This window comes from Bipolaris oryzae, assembly GCF_000523455.1.
Source record: "Bipolaris oryzae ATCC 44560 unplaced genomic scaffold scaffold_1, whole genome shotgun sequence".
NCBI lineage: Eukaryota > Fungi > Ascomycota > Dothideomycetes > Pleosporales > Pleosporaceae > Bipolaris > Bipolaris oryzae.
In genome coordinates, this window is record NW_006911277.1 from 213,608 (window position 1) to 226,105 (window position 12,498).

Consider the following 12,498-nt stretch of genomic DNA (forward strand, 5'->3'; position numbering starts at 1 on the left):
GCTTTTTTGAATTACGCCCAAAGTTCATTAAATAAAACACTAGTTTCCCTTGAGGCCTCCGAGGAGTCCCGCAAGACCACCAGCGGCAGCAGCGCCGGCCTTCTTGCCCTTACCCTTTGCCGCATCACCAGCTTTGGCACCGAGGACGTTCTTGGGGTTGGTTCCAGCATTGCTGTTGATCATCTGGCCGCCGTTGACACCGCCGTTGGGGGGGATGTTGTTGTTTGCCTGTGCGGCGGCATTTTGGTATTGGGTAACGGCAGCAGCGTTGGGAGGGTTGATAACCATGACCATGCCTTGCTGGCAGTGCTGGGCTTGAGGGCAGTAGACGTAGATGGGCTGGTTGTCGGTAATGGGGACCATGAACATGGGGGTGTTGCCAGCCTGGCGACGGCCGTTGGCTGGGTTGGGGCTGCCCTTGGGGTTACCGGGGATGGGCTGGAAGTCGGAGAAGAGGGCATTGGGTCCGGGTTGGCAGGGCTGGTTTGCTGTCGAAGAGGCCACGCTGTGGTTCTGTGAGAGTGAGAGTTAGTGTTTGATAAGGCGAAGTCCAAAGCGGTAATGGACATACCTGAGCGACAAAGTTGAATGCGACTGTGTCTCCGGGCTGGGCAGTGACGGAGTTTGGTGTGAACTGAAACTTGTTGTTGGCAGCGACCGTGACCATCATTGTTGCGGCAGAGGCTGTCAAGCTCTGGGCAAGAGCTGCATACAGGATAGTGGAGAAGAGCATGATGAAGATGTTGGTTTGTTGGATTAGACAAATTATTGTTTAGAATATGTGGTAATGGTAGTGTGTAGAGAAGAAGTGACCTGCAAATCTGATGACTGAATCATGTCATGGCATCAAGGAAGATAAATACCCAAGAATGAGGAATGCCTAAGAGCCTGGCTTGGTATGTTTTCCTCGTATACATCAGGAGAAACGGAACATGAAGCGATTGCAAACATGCTTCTGACCTTTGTGACGAACATGTTGGCTGTAGACGACCCAAGATTGCGTGGTGTTGGTGCTGTCAGATGTTTCGTTCCGAGTCTCATGCCAAGTCCCAAACATGAAGAAACGCTTTGTGGGGTGAGATGACAAAGGCGAATGGAGGAGTTTGTGAGAGAGTGTAGGCAAATAGTGAGAGGATCAAGGCAAACAAATGCATCTCTTGTTTTGTGCGTTGCAGATGGGGTGGGCAGATGTGATGGGCTGATGAGTTAGCAAGCGCTGCAAGGCAGGCAGTGAGTAAGCTGGGTGAGATGACTAATTCCGTCTTTTGAGTGCATATTGTGAGGTCGAGGAATGGACACAGTGTGGATGCATGTCTAGAGGATGATTTACGCAGCCATGGCAAGTGCAAGCAGAAGAAGAAGAAAAAAAGGCAGTCACGTGAAAGGGTTTTGCAAACCACATGCTCAATGCACGCGAAAGCAGGGATGTAGGCTCGCAGGACAAAGTACCCGAGAAGCTCGGAGGGGGTTCGAAACAAGTAGCTCTGTGGCACCAGAGCGTCAGCAATTTGGATCATCAATCTGGGTGAAACAGAGTTGGAGACGCGGGGGCGAGGTGAAGCACGCGGTGTTTATGAGATGGAGACGGTAAGGTGATACAGCGAGGATGGGGCTCGGGGTGGTGTAGTGTATATATGAATCCGCCATCGCCATGGCCTTGCCCGTGCCTTGTGCCTTGTACCTTTTTTTTCGGGGGGGGGGGGGGGACAAGCCTCACGAGAGAGCACATGGGCAGGTGCCGGAATGGGTAGCTCGGCCCCACTGTGCGTGGCCGTGCTGGCCCGATTGAGGCGACGGAGCAAAGGGAGCATGATTTCTTTTTTATCGACAAGCCAAGTCAAGTCAAGTCAGATGGCAGCAAAGCATTTTAGTGTTTGTTCTAGGCGGCTCGGGGGTCCAGTAGCGCTTAGGGCAGCTTACCGGACGGCAGAGGCGTGGTGGGAGCAGGTAAGATGGTTAAGATTTACAGCACTGATGACGGCCGTTGGACAGGTGTTGTCGCCTGTGAAGGAGCCGCCGCCGCCGCCCGCCCGCCCGGCAGCCGCGCAAGAAGGAGCGACGAGCAGAAGGGGGGAGAGGGGCAAGGCAACGGCGGAGGAAGAGGATGGGAGGGGCTTGGCAGGTCCGTCTGCAGTCTGCAGGGCAGAGCAGGCGGTTCCGAGATGAGGGAGCGGTGCACGGGCCGCGGGAGTTGAGACGGAGCGACAGTTTCAGGCTGGCTTGAGCACCACGCGGCTCGACAAAAGGACCGCCAGTGTGAAGAAGCGAGAGTTTGTTGGCGAGGCACGAGCAAAAGGGAACTGAATGCGAGCAACCAAGGCACATGCAGCGGCAGGCGGGTGGGCAGATCTGCGCTGGCGGTGCATTGCCGTGGAGTGAGTGAGTGAGATGCGCTGGAGGCAGATGCATGCGCTGGACTACGACTGGACTGGACTGGAGGGAGGGAAGGTGGAGTGGGTGGAGAGAGAGGGGAATGGTGAATGGTGAATGGGCAGAGTATATTTAGACGGGGGGGTTGCCTGGTGGCTGAGGAGTGGCCGTCGTGGCCTCGGAGCTGGCCAGTAGCGGCGCGACTTGGCGTGGCCGCCGTTGGCGACTGCTGCCACGCTACCAATGACTGGCCCAGAGCCCGTCAATAGACGCCTGTCCGCTGCAGCGGTGCAGCAGTGCAGCGGTGCGCGCGTTGCGGTGAGGGCTGTGGCCATGCTATTGATCTGAGTGTTGATGGCCATGGTCATGGGTGGTATACTTACTTACTCACTCGATGGCTTGGTCATCATGGGTCGGTCATCATGGCGACAGGCGAGCGGCCATGATGGATGGCGACAACGGCCGCCGCGTGTGCGCCTGAAACCTCGCCCGCACTCGAGACGGGCAGGCATAGCACATACTTAGCACTGCGCACTTGGGCCCCAGCATAATACTCACCTACCCAACACGGACACGAGCAAAAAGGGCGCAGTAGGTCCTCCCAGCATAGGCACACGCACACGCACACGCACACGCGCACACACGCACGCAGGAACGGTGGCTCCTCCGTGATTGCGCATCAGAACCCAGCGTTTCAAAGTCTGCAGTCTGCATCCAGCGTCTGGCTTGGTGGCCAGGGGGCCTGCTTTGGGCCTAGCCCGATGCAGGGTCGCTGCTGGGTCGCTGCTGAGCTGCTAACCCGCCCTGTCTGCCACCCACGCCCCGTCACCTTATAGCGCCGCCCACACTCCCCACCGCCCGTCTCGCTCTCTCTCTTCTCCCTTCTCTCGCTGTGCCCGTCACTTTTCTCTTCCTCGCCCCCTCCTCCATCTCGCCCTTTCCTCTTCCATCTCTCTTCCTCTCTCTTCCGCTTCCGCTCTCTTCCGCTTCCGCTCTCTTCCACTCACCCTCCCCTCGCTCTCTTCTGCCATCCATCCACTGCTTCTGCATCTTCTACCTGTTCCGCTTCTTTGGACCAGCTTACCCTCCGCCTAATCTGCCTTTGTGTGTGTGTGAGAGAGCGCGCCAGTCCCGTCGCTCCCCACCATCCCTCCAAAAAAAAAAAAGAACCCGCCCGTCGACGCATCATCCTCAGCTTGCCTGCCCACTGATCCCGTCACGGCTTGTTCGTGTATTCACCTTCATCTACGAAAAAAAAAGAGAGAAAGAGCTTCCGTCGCCGCATACCTTGCAGCTTTTGTGCCCCTAGGCCCACCCCGCCTACCCGCTACCACATCTGCTCCTGCCTTCCAACCCTGCGCATCCCGCCGCACCACGCAGCGACCACAGCCTTGTTAATAGCTCCAACTGCATTGCCCATCGGCCGGTTTTCGATTCCAACCTCTACCTTACACAACTTCTGATCAGTACGATCCTTAATCCCATAATCGCCAGCCCCTTCGCACGTCCGCCCACCGTCGACTGTCGAGCTCGTCTGCATCATCTTCGATTCTGTATCCTTTCTCGTGTGCTTTCCTGCATACGCTTCAACCCCCTCAAACTTACAGCCTTACCCTTTGTTCGAACCTCTTTTTAGACCACCAAAATGAGCATGGACGCTGGCGGTCTTGCTCAAATGACGTACAACAACCAAAACAACAACTTCCAATCCCAGGCCGGATTCGGCGGGCCCACTGCCAGCTTTGCCTCGCGCGGAAAGGGCGCTCAGCTTAAGCGTCTCAGCGTTGCCTCGCCTCCAAAGGTCGCCTCCATCGCCGAGGACTCGATTGCTACCCCCCGCACCAGCCGCTCGCACCTTTTGGCTGGCCTTCGCACTGCGCCTAAGACGCCTACGTCTGCCCAGCCTCCTGCTTCTGCGCCCTATTCCCAGGCACAGCACGCCGTTGGTGCCAACAACGCTGCTAACAACAACAACAACAACAACAACAACAACCGCATGCCTAGGCAGCAATACAATGGTGCCAACCAGGGCGTTCCCCAGACGGCCATCGGATCCGGCTTCCGCGGTGTCAACCAGTTCCAGCAGCAGCAACAGCAGCAGCAGCCAGACTACTACAACCAAGTCCTGGCTCCTCCTTCTTTCGAGTTTGACGATGGCGAGATGGACCCCAACGTTGCTGCCCAACTCTTGGCTACTGAAATGTACCTTGCCCAGAGGCAGCAGCAGCTCCAGCAGCAACTGCTCGCTCTGACCACGCAGCAATTTGGCAGCATGAACATGTCTGGAGGACACGGCTATCCCAATACGCCATACACTCCCCAGATGAATGCCTATGGCCAGCAGTTTGGCAACACTGCTGCTATTCAGGAGACGAACCAGCCTGGTGTCTACCTGGTCTTCAACCAGATGACCGGCCAGTACCAGTATGTCGTCGACCCGAGCTACCAGCAGGACAATGGTGCCGTCCAGGCTCTCAACGCCATGGCGGGTATGTCCAACTCCCCGCCTCCGCCAACCCCGCGCTTTGCCGGATCGCCCCCCAAGGTTGACACCCCTGTCCTTCATGTGTCGCCTCCCAACGAGAGCAATCCCAGCCCCTGGGCCACCCGCAGCACTTCGCCTCCCAAGAAGTCCAACACCCCTCCCCAAGACGTGGTTCCTCTTCCGCCGCCATCCGCCAATGCCTTCCGTCGCGGACACAAGAAGAACCCTTCTACTCTTGCTGTTGACGCAAAGACCGAAGCTGCCGAGGGTCCCCGCTCTGCTCTAGCGCGTTCCGCTGGCTTCCCTGCTACCCCAATGACTGGTACTTTCGGTCCTGGTCAGGCACGTGCTGGAGAGCACCCTGTCCGCCAGCCCCGCAACCCTCCTTCGATTGAGGAGCTCAAGGAGCGTCCCACTACCAAGCACGAGGGTAGCAAGAACTTTGCCACCCGTCAACGCCGCCAGGCTGTGGGCAACCTTGTCCGCGCTGGTATTGGACGCCGTGCTCACCGCACCAGCAGTGGAAGTGCCTCTCCGGACAGCGAGCACTTCCCTTCGTCTGACAACGACTCGGACAGTGTCCGCAGCGGAGGCAGTGGCAGCCTTTCCGGCAGGCCCAGCATTGGCAGCCTTCGCGCTGTAGCCAATGGCGCTATTGGCTCTGAGCTCAAGGCTTCCAAGGAGCGCTCTCGCGACAACTCTATCAACCGCACCTACACTGCCAACAGCGTTAGCAGTGATGACGGTGCCTCTGTTGGTGGAGGCCTTGTTGACATCCGCCCAGAGGAGCGCCGCGGTACGCCCAAGCTCATTCTCACTGGCACTGAGAAGCGCAAGAGCCCCGTCTACTAGGCAGTTGACAAGAACCATTCTGGGACTCTGCTCCCTTGTGCATATTACTGTGGCGCTTTACCAAACGTGCTTCTTCACGGCCCATGACGACTTTTTTTTAACATCATCTTGCCCATTTGTCCTTACTGATTCCGTATCCCGGCCAAGGTCGAGCTTTTTTCATCATTCCAAACATCACGATTACCCTTCGTCTCTTCCTCACAGGAAGATCTTCTTTTCCCAACCCTTTTTTCCCTCCCTCCTTCTCGTGTTTATCGGACTGTTATGCGAATTGCTTTTATGAGCATGGTGGGCTCTGGCTTTTTTGGGATCGGCGACTTTGGTTTTTTATGCTTCACGGACAACGAACTCTATTGCCTGCGGCTAGAGATCATTGCGCTCCTTGGGCAAACCTCTTTTTTCTTTTTCTTGTGTTATCATTTACTTTTTCTAGCAACTTTTGTCCGTTTTGTTTGTGATCAAACTCGGTCGCTACTTTTGCGGCTATGGGTGGCCAAGGCGGAGAAAAAAACCAGAGATGAGTGAATTCAATGTAGAATGAGATTGTTCAAATGCAATAATCACTCGCTTACAAGGTGGCTGTCACTGCTTTTGGTGATGGATGATGTGATGCTGGGGCTGCACGTTCTTGCTGGTCGTGCTTTTCTCCATCTGTGCCCCCCCTCCCCAGCGATCATGAAGTGCTGATCCTCCCGGGTACACCCTTTTACCTGTGCACTTTGGGTTTTGCCGAGTTTGTAGGTTGAACAGGTCAGTCTAATTTCGGCACCCCGGGGCGTTTAAACGGTTGATCGACGCTGTCAACTTCGCTTGGTGGTTTGCCAATTGCAAGGGGGGGGGGGTGGAGATTGAATCGAGCGATCGTTGCAGGGCTGAGGCTTGGGGGGCTTGGGGCTTGGGGCTGTGGTTTGGTTTTGGTTTTGGGTTTGGGTTTGTCGCCAACGCGGGGCAGTTCACGCGCGACCCCCTCCTCCGCGACTTTTTTTTGTTCTGAAAAATATATACATATATATATATATACAAACTTCAACACCAGCAACATAATTATACCCACTCGATACATTTTGCCGTTCTCACCACGCAACTCATAAACGAACGAAGCCACATCCGAAATCCAAAAAAAAAACGCGCACACGACCACCACAAACTATGACCGAACCCCCCCTCGCCCCCCCAATCTCTCCTCCACCTACCCCCCAAACCTCACTCCCCCTTCACACCCCACCCCCTCCCTTCTCACCCACTTCCCTAACCCAAATAACCCAAGGCGCAGAAGCCCTTCTTTACCGCACCCCCTTCCTCACCGGCTCCACCCCCTCCATCCTCAAATACCGACCCCCGAAACCATACCGGCACCCGACTCTAGACCGGCGCCTCACCCGCCAACGCTTACTTGCCGAGGCGCGGAGTTTACTGCGAGTGAAGAAGGAAGGGGTGAATGTGCCTGGGGTGTTGGGTGTGGATGCTGAGGCAGGATGGATGGTGCTTGAGTGGATTGAAGGAGCCACGGTTCGGGGTGTGCTTGATGGGTGGGCCAGGCGGGCGGAAGGGGTGAAGCATGCGAAGCGTGCGAAGCTCGCCGAGCAAGATACACAAACGAAGGAACAGGGAGGGGAGGAGGGACCGCAGGGAAAGAAAGAAGGGGAGGAGGAAGAGGCAGCGCAGGGTGAACAGAAAGGCAAGGCCGGAGACGAACAAGACATGATGACAACCCTCATGTCCCGCATAGGTCGGGAAATCGGTAAACTCCACGCCGTAGGAGTTTGTCATGGGGATTTGACTACGAGTAATATCATGGTTCGCTCCCCGCCATCATTACGAGGAGAAGTAGAGGGGGGAAGAGACGAGCAAGAAGAAGAAGAAGAAGAAGAAGAAGCAAAAAGATTAATCCGCCACGGTACCATCTACCTCATCGACTTTGGCCTCACCAGCGCATCCATAGCAGATGAAGACAAAGCTGTAGACCTATACGTCCTAGAACGTGCATTCAGCGCCACGCATCCTGCAGCTGAGTCGCTTTTCACCGAAGTGCTGCGGGCGTATGGGGAGACGGGCAAAGGAGCAAGGAGTGTGTTGAAGAGGTTGGAAGGGGTGAGGTTGAGGGGAAGGAAGAGGAGTATGCTTGGTTAGGTGAAATGAATGCATGTTTTTATGGGATGATGATGATGATGATGGAAGACGATAGTGGGATACGGGGGGAGGGAGGGATGAATTGATGTTTTGAAACGACAATGGAGAACTATAGACTTCAATTTTCTTTTATTCTATTTTTTCTAAAGATAAAATAAAATAAAATGAATATAGAGACGACAAGTATACTTATATGTAGGTCGAAGCAAAAGATGTCAAACACGTTCAAATATACACCAAGTACTGCTAAGCCAAAAGATAAATAAAAATAAAATAGAATAACTACTCAAAACACTTTCAAGAACCACTTTTGGCTAAGATGGAACAAACACATCAAAAGTACACATACATATACACACACACACACCATATTTGGAAAAAAAAATAGGTAGTATATTGCAAAAAAAGCCTATCTAGGACAAGCAACAACAACAACAACAACCAAAAAAATACACTACAACCTCCCGACTTGTAAATTGAAATAAACAAAATCGTCGTGACCCGTTCAGGCCGAGGCTCGCTTCCCACAAGAGGTATAAAAAAGATATATATGCCAAACGCCATGTGGGACAAGATACATATCCCCATTTCTCTCGTACAACACTAGTTTGGCCCAGGGAAAACAAAAAAAAAACGTCCGGTTTTCACCTTGAATCCCTATCGCATATAAGAGAAAATAGAAAAGAAAAGAAAAGGCGATTCAAGTCTATTTAGTCGTCTTTGACACTAGCACTCGCATATCCATCATCCACATCAGACTCCTCCTTCTTCTTCTTCTTTGACCCCTCGGCCTCCACCTTCTTCTGCTCAAGCCCAACAAGACTCTTGCTTGCGTCAATACAGCTATTGACAATCTTTGCCCTGACCTTGTTCGACACACCACTCTTCTTGCCAGTCTCGTGACCAATCCACATGCGGAGAGAACTAGCAATCCTTTCGAGACCCCGGCTAGTGTCAGCCTTGAGACCATTGTCGGCCATGAATTGTGTGAGCACCTTGTGGGCGGCGACAAAGCTGAGGAGTGTGGTGGTAGGCTCGGGCAGGTAGGTATTGTTGACGACGAAAACAGCGCGACGACGTGCCTCGGGGGTTGAAAACGTGGATAGCGAAATGCACTTGGCAAGAGTGAGAGCCTTGCGCACGTCGGGTGCTACGAAGCCGTTGCCGACAATGTTGATGAATCCGGAATCGGCGGGCTTGGGTGTGGATGGGAGGGCCTCGAGAGCTGCTGCAATGCGTTCATCGCGACCATCGTCATGCACAACTGCTTGAGCAACAAGGGCACGAAGCTGAGCTTGCGAGTTGGGAGGTGCAGCTCGGTAGGCAAGGTCAAGGTCGGCCACAACGTTGGGCTTTGGAGTGCAGTTCTTGGTGGCGAGTACCGTGGCGAGTCCCTTGTTCAATACGAGGCTCGAATACCAGGCGGCAAGCGCATCCAAAGGCGAGCAGATGGCAAAGTCTTCTACAACAGCATCCATAGAAGTATCCACAGTAGTTTGCTCGGCGCTGGGCTTGTTCCAAGCAATGTTGTATGCACGCTGTACGACTGCAGGAACAAGGACATCGTCACACTCCTTCTCAATGAGCGCAGCAAGATGATCCGGCAGTGGTTCAATACCGCTATTCTTCTTGGACGCATTTGCAGCAATGCGATGCTCGCTTCGTGCCATGTTCCAGTAGCTGCGTGCCAATTTCGCGCTCAAGTCGTTGAGTGTCCACAAAGAGCTATGACCGATAGTGCCAATCTCCCAAAGGACAATTCGGATGTGCAAAGCCTTGAGCATGAGTCTCGCGGGAGTGTCGGGAAGGGTTCCAGAGGCAATGAGTGTAAGGAGAAGTCGGCTCTTGCTGATCTCTGCGTCACCACCGGTAAGTTGAGCATCTAGAGCAATCTCCCAGGCCTTGAGGCGTGCAGCTTCTTGTTCCCGAGTGGTTCCGGTGAGGTATGCGTAGCCTTCCCAGCCGATGATTCTGCGCATGCTGAGCTTCAGCGTCTTCAAGCCGAGTGCAGCAATTTCAAGAATAAAGTTGTGTTGCGGTACCCAGACTGTTTGAATAGCAGTGAGCCATGCCTTCCGGCGTACCTCGACAGGCGAAGCGAGTGGCGGTGCAGGCGACAAAAGAATGGATGGAGACTTCTTCTTGGGCTTTGACTTGAAGTCGAGCAGGGGAGCGACGAGGTAAAAGAAGGCACCGAATACCAAGAGCAGCTTGGCCAGAGGAATCTGAGCTGACGAAGCACCGAGCGAGACGCGAGGAGCAAGAATGCTGACCAGGTTGATGGGCAGAGCGAACAAGCCCCGGCCCTCCGGCTCTTCTTGTGACTGTTCGCGCTCAACGAGTCCTTCGAGTATCATCAGGCCGGCGAGAGATCCGACCATGAGCTTGCCCATCATGGCACTGCTGCGTCGTCCGTTGACCATGGGTGGGCCGACGGCTGGACGACCGCCGTATCCTGTAGGGTAGGCATGTGCGTAGTGTTGTTGTGGTGGCAATCCGCGTTGAAGAGCGGCAATGTTATCGGGGACAGGAATCATGCCTTGGGGTGGTCCAGACATGGACAGACCGTGTGTAGGCGTGAAGGGGTCATCGTGATACCTGTCAGATGCGCCACCTGGGCCGTGTATTGTTATGGGGCCGGATATGGCCATCTTCTCATAGCTCTCTACCCGGCCTTTCATGGTATTCAGCTCATCCTGTAGACGCTTGTTGCGCTTCTCCAGGTGGCGAATATACTCAGTTGCTTTGGATAGGACGGTGGCCTTGTTGAGCTTGTGTGCAGGAGTGAGACCTTCGAGATCCTCGGGGTCGTCGTCCTCTTCGGTGCCGTTTGGCCGTGACATGACACGCAGACTCGGGACACCTGACGGGAAAGTTAGCAAGTGCTTGGCAGGATGCGCTGGACGGTGGCCTACTATCGCGGAGCGCAGCAATCTTGTCGTTGAGGTTTGTCCGATATCGCTTCTCAATCATGTTGTGCGCAGTCTTCTTGGGTGGCGCGCCGCCCTTCTTGCTCGACGGCGCATCGTCGTCCGGCTCTTCGGAATCAGCCGATGACTTGCGCTTTCTCGAGTTGGATGGGGCGGGCTCTGGTGATGAATGCGATGACGTTGAGCTTGATCGGCCATTGTTCAGCGAGTTGGGGCTGTGGTGCAGACTCGGCGTAGAGTCTGGGGGCGGTGGTGCAGCATAGTTGGACTGTTGGTATTGCGACGGCGAGAAGAGGTTGGTGGTGTCTGGTATTTGTTGTTGTTGTTGCTGTTGTTGCTGTTGTTGCTGTTGTGATTGTTGTTGTTGCTGCTGCTGCTGCTGTTGTTGTTGCCATTGCTGGGCCGAGTAGTATGCATTTTGTTGTTGCATGTCGCCTGTCAGCGGCGAGCTGAGGTCAGAGCCATTAAAGTCAAACGATAGCGGCACGTCAGCGCTCTGGCCAAAGGTAAAAGGAACGGCGTGGGATTGGGCAAACATGGGAGCGGTGGTGGGAGTGAGGGTGGATGGTAGTGATAGCGGCTGTGACTGAGGAAGGTGGGTGATATGGGGTGATGTTTGCTGGCGGGTCCTAGGGTATGCGGCGGGCCCCTGTGGGTTGACGGGCTTGGTGTCCACGTTCTGGGAGTCCTGAGACGGCTGGGCGGGGTTGTAGTGCATCCACTCGTTCCAGTCGGTCGTGTCGTCGGCAGAAGCTGTGAGCGTCATGTCGTCGGCGGCAGTGGTGAGCCAAGGGCCGCGCATGGTGCTAAAGGGAAAGTCAGTGGAGAGCATGGGATCCTCCATGGTGGTGGTCGTGGTCGTGGACGGGCTTGGGTCCTGGGTGGTTGGGGCAGAAGCAGTCGGCTCGGGCTTCGGAAGCAGTCTGAAGTTGTCAAAGACGCAGTAAGGACCGACCTGGCAGCGCAGGGCATGTTAGCACAATGGTTAGAAGTGGCTGCGCCCACGGCGTCACGCACGGCGATTCGCTCCAGCTCCAGCCCGTCATCGGGGCTGCCATAAGGGTCAGAAGCCATTTTGGGGAGGGGAGACTAAGGAGCGTCTGCTGCGAAACTAAGGGACCGCGGGCGAGGACGACAGCAGCAGGACACGAAAAGAGCAAAAAACGATGGAGATAATACACGACGGCGTGTGCAACACAGCGGGCAGGAGGGAGCTCGGTCTTACCAGCAGCTGCTTGGACGATCTCAAATCATGCCACTCTCTCTTTTACTCTCTCGCAGACGATGCACACGGCGAATGCGGGCGGCGGCGGCAGATCCGGCAGAGTGCGCTGCTCTGCGACAGGTAAGGCAGGCTACGCACAAGCTGCACTCAGCTACAGAGGCTATGGGCTCCTTGGGCGAATGGCGAATGGCACTCTTGCGTCGAAATGGCATGCAGCAATCGTGCTACGGTTCCGGGAGGGTCCAGATGGCTTTCGCGTAAGGGAGGATGTTGGAGTGGTTCGACAAGTCGTACGATGATGGACAAGCGACTAGGGGGGGGGGAGCGAGCGAGCGCCCCACGGCAAGCGGCAATGCAGTACGTATCAATACCTCACCACCACGCCGCAGCTGCGTTGCCGTTCAATATCGTCCGCTTCGACAGATGCGCATGCACTTGTGTCCAGTGGGGATGGGTGTGGGTGTGGGCGTGAGTGTGGGCGTGGCTATGTATTATCGGCGAGCAGG

The 12,498-nt window shown here is 55.1% G+C and overlaps 4 protein-coding genes across 4 annotated transcripts; 2 read left to right on the forward strand and 2 right to left on the reverse strand.

Moving 5' to 3' along the window:
* Window positions 1-264: 264 nt before the first annotated feature.
* Window positions 265-733, reverse strand: COCMIDRAFT_52110 (uncharacterized protein; the record flags this gene model as incomplete). Its single annotated transcript, XM_007684237.1, has 2 exons — window positions 265-513; window positions 572-733. Coding segments are annotated over 2 exons (411 nt in total), but the record flags the coding sequence as incomplete, so codon positions are not given.
* Window positions 734-4,015: 3,282 nt separating this feature from the next.
* On the forward strand, window positions 4,016-5,707 carry COCMIDRAFT_80041 (uncharacterized protein; the record flags this gene model as incomplete). Its single annotated transcript, XM_007684238.1, has 1 exon — window positions 4,016-5,707. One exon carries the CDS (start codon window positions 4,016-4,018, stop codon window positions 5,705-5,707), a length of 1,692 nt encoding a protein of 563 aa, XP_007682428.1.
* Window positions 5,708-6,856: 1,149 nt separating this feature from the next.
* Window positions 6,857-7,837, forward strand: COCMIDRAFT_80260 (uncharacterized protein; the record flags this gene model as incomplete). Its single annotated transcript, XM_007684239.1, has 2 exons — window positions 6,857-7,258; window positions 7,391-7,837. The coding sequence occupies 2 exons, from the start codon at window positions 6,857-6,859 to the stop codon at window positions 7,835-7,837; spliced, it is 849 nt and encodes a 282-aa protein (XP_007682429.1).
* Window positions 7,838-8,547: 710 nt separating this feature from the next.
* Window positions 8,548-11,841, reverse strand: COCMIDRAFT_31650 (uncharacterized protein; the record flags this gene model as incomplete). The annotated part of the gene is made up of 3 exons (XM_007684166.1): window positions 8,548-10,700; window positions 10,753-11,722; window positions 11,785-11,841. The coding sequence occupies 3 exons, from the start codon at window positions 11,839-11,841 to the stop codon at window positions 8,548-8,550; spliced, it is 3,180 nt and encodes a 1,059-aa protein (XP_007682356.1).
* Window positions 11,842-12,498: the final 657 nt, after the last annotated feature.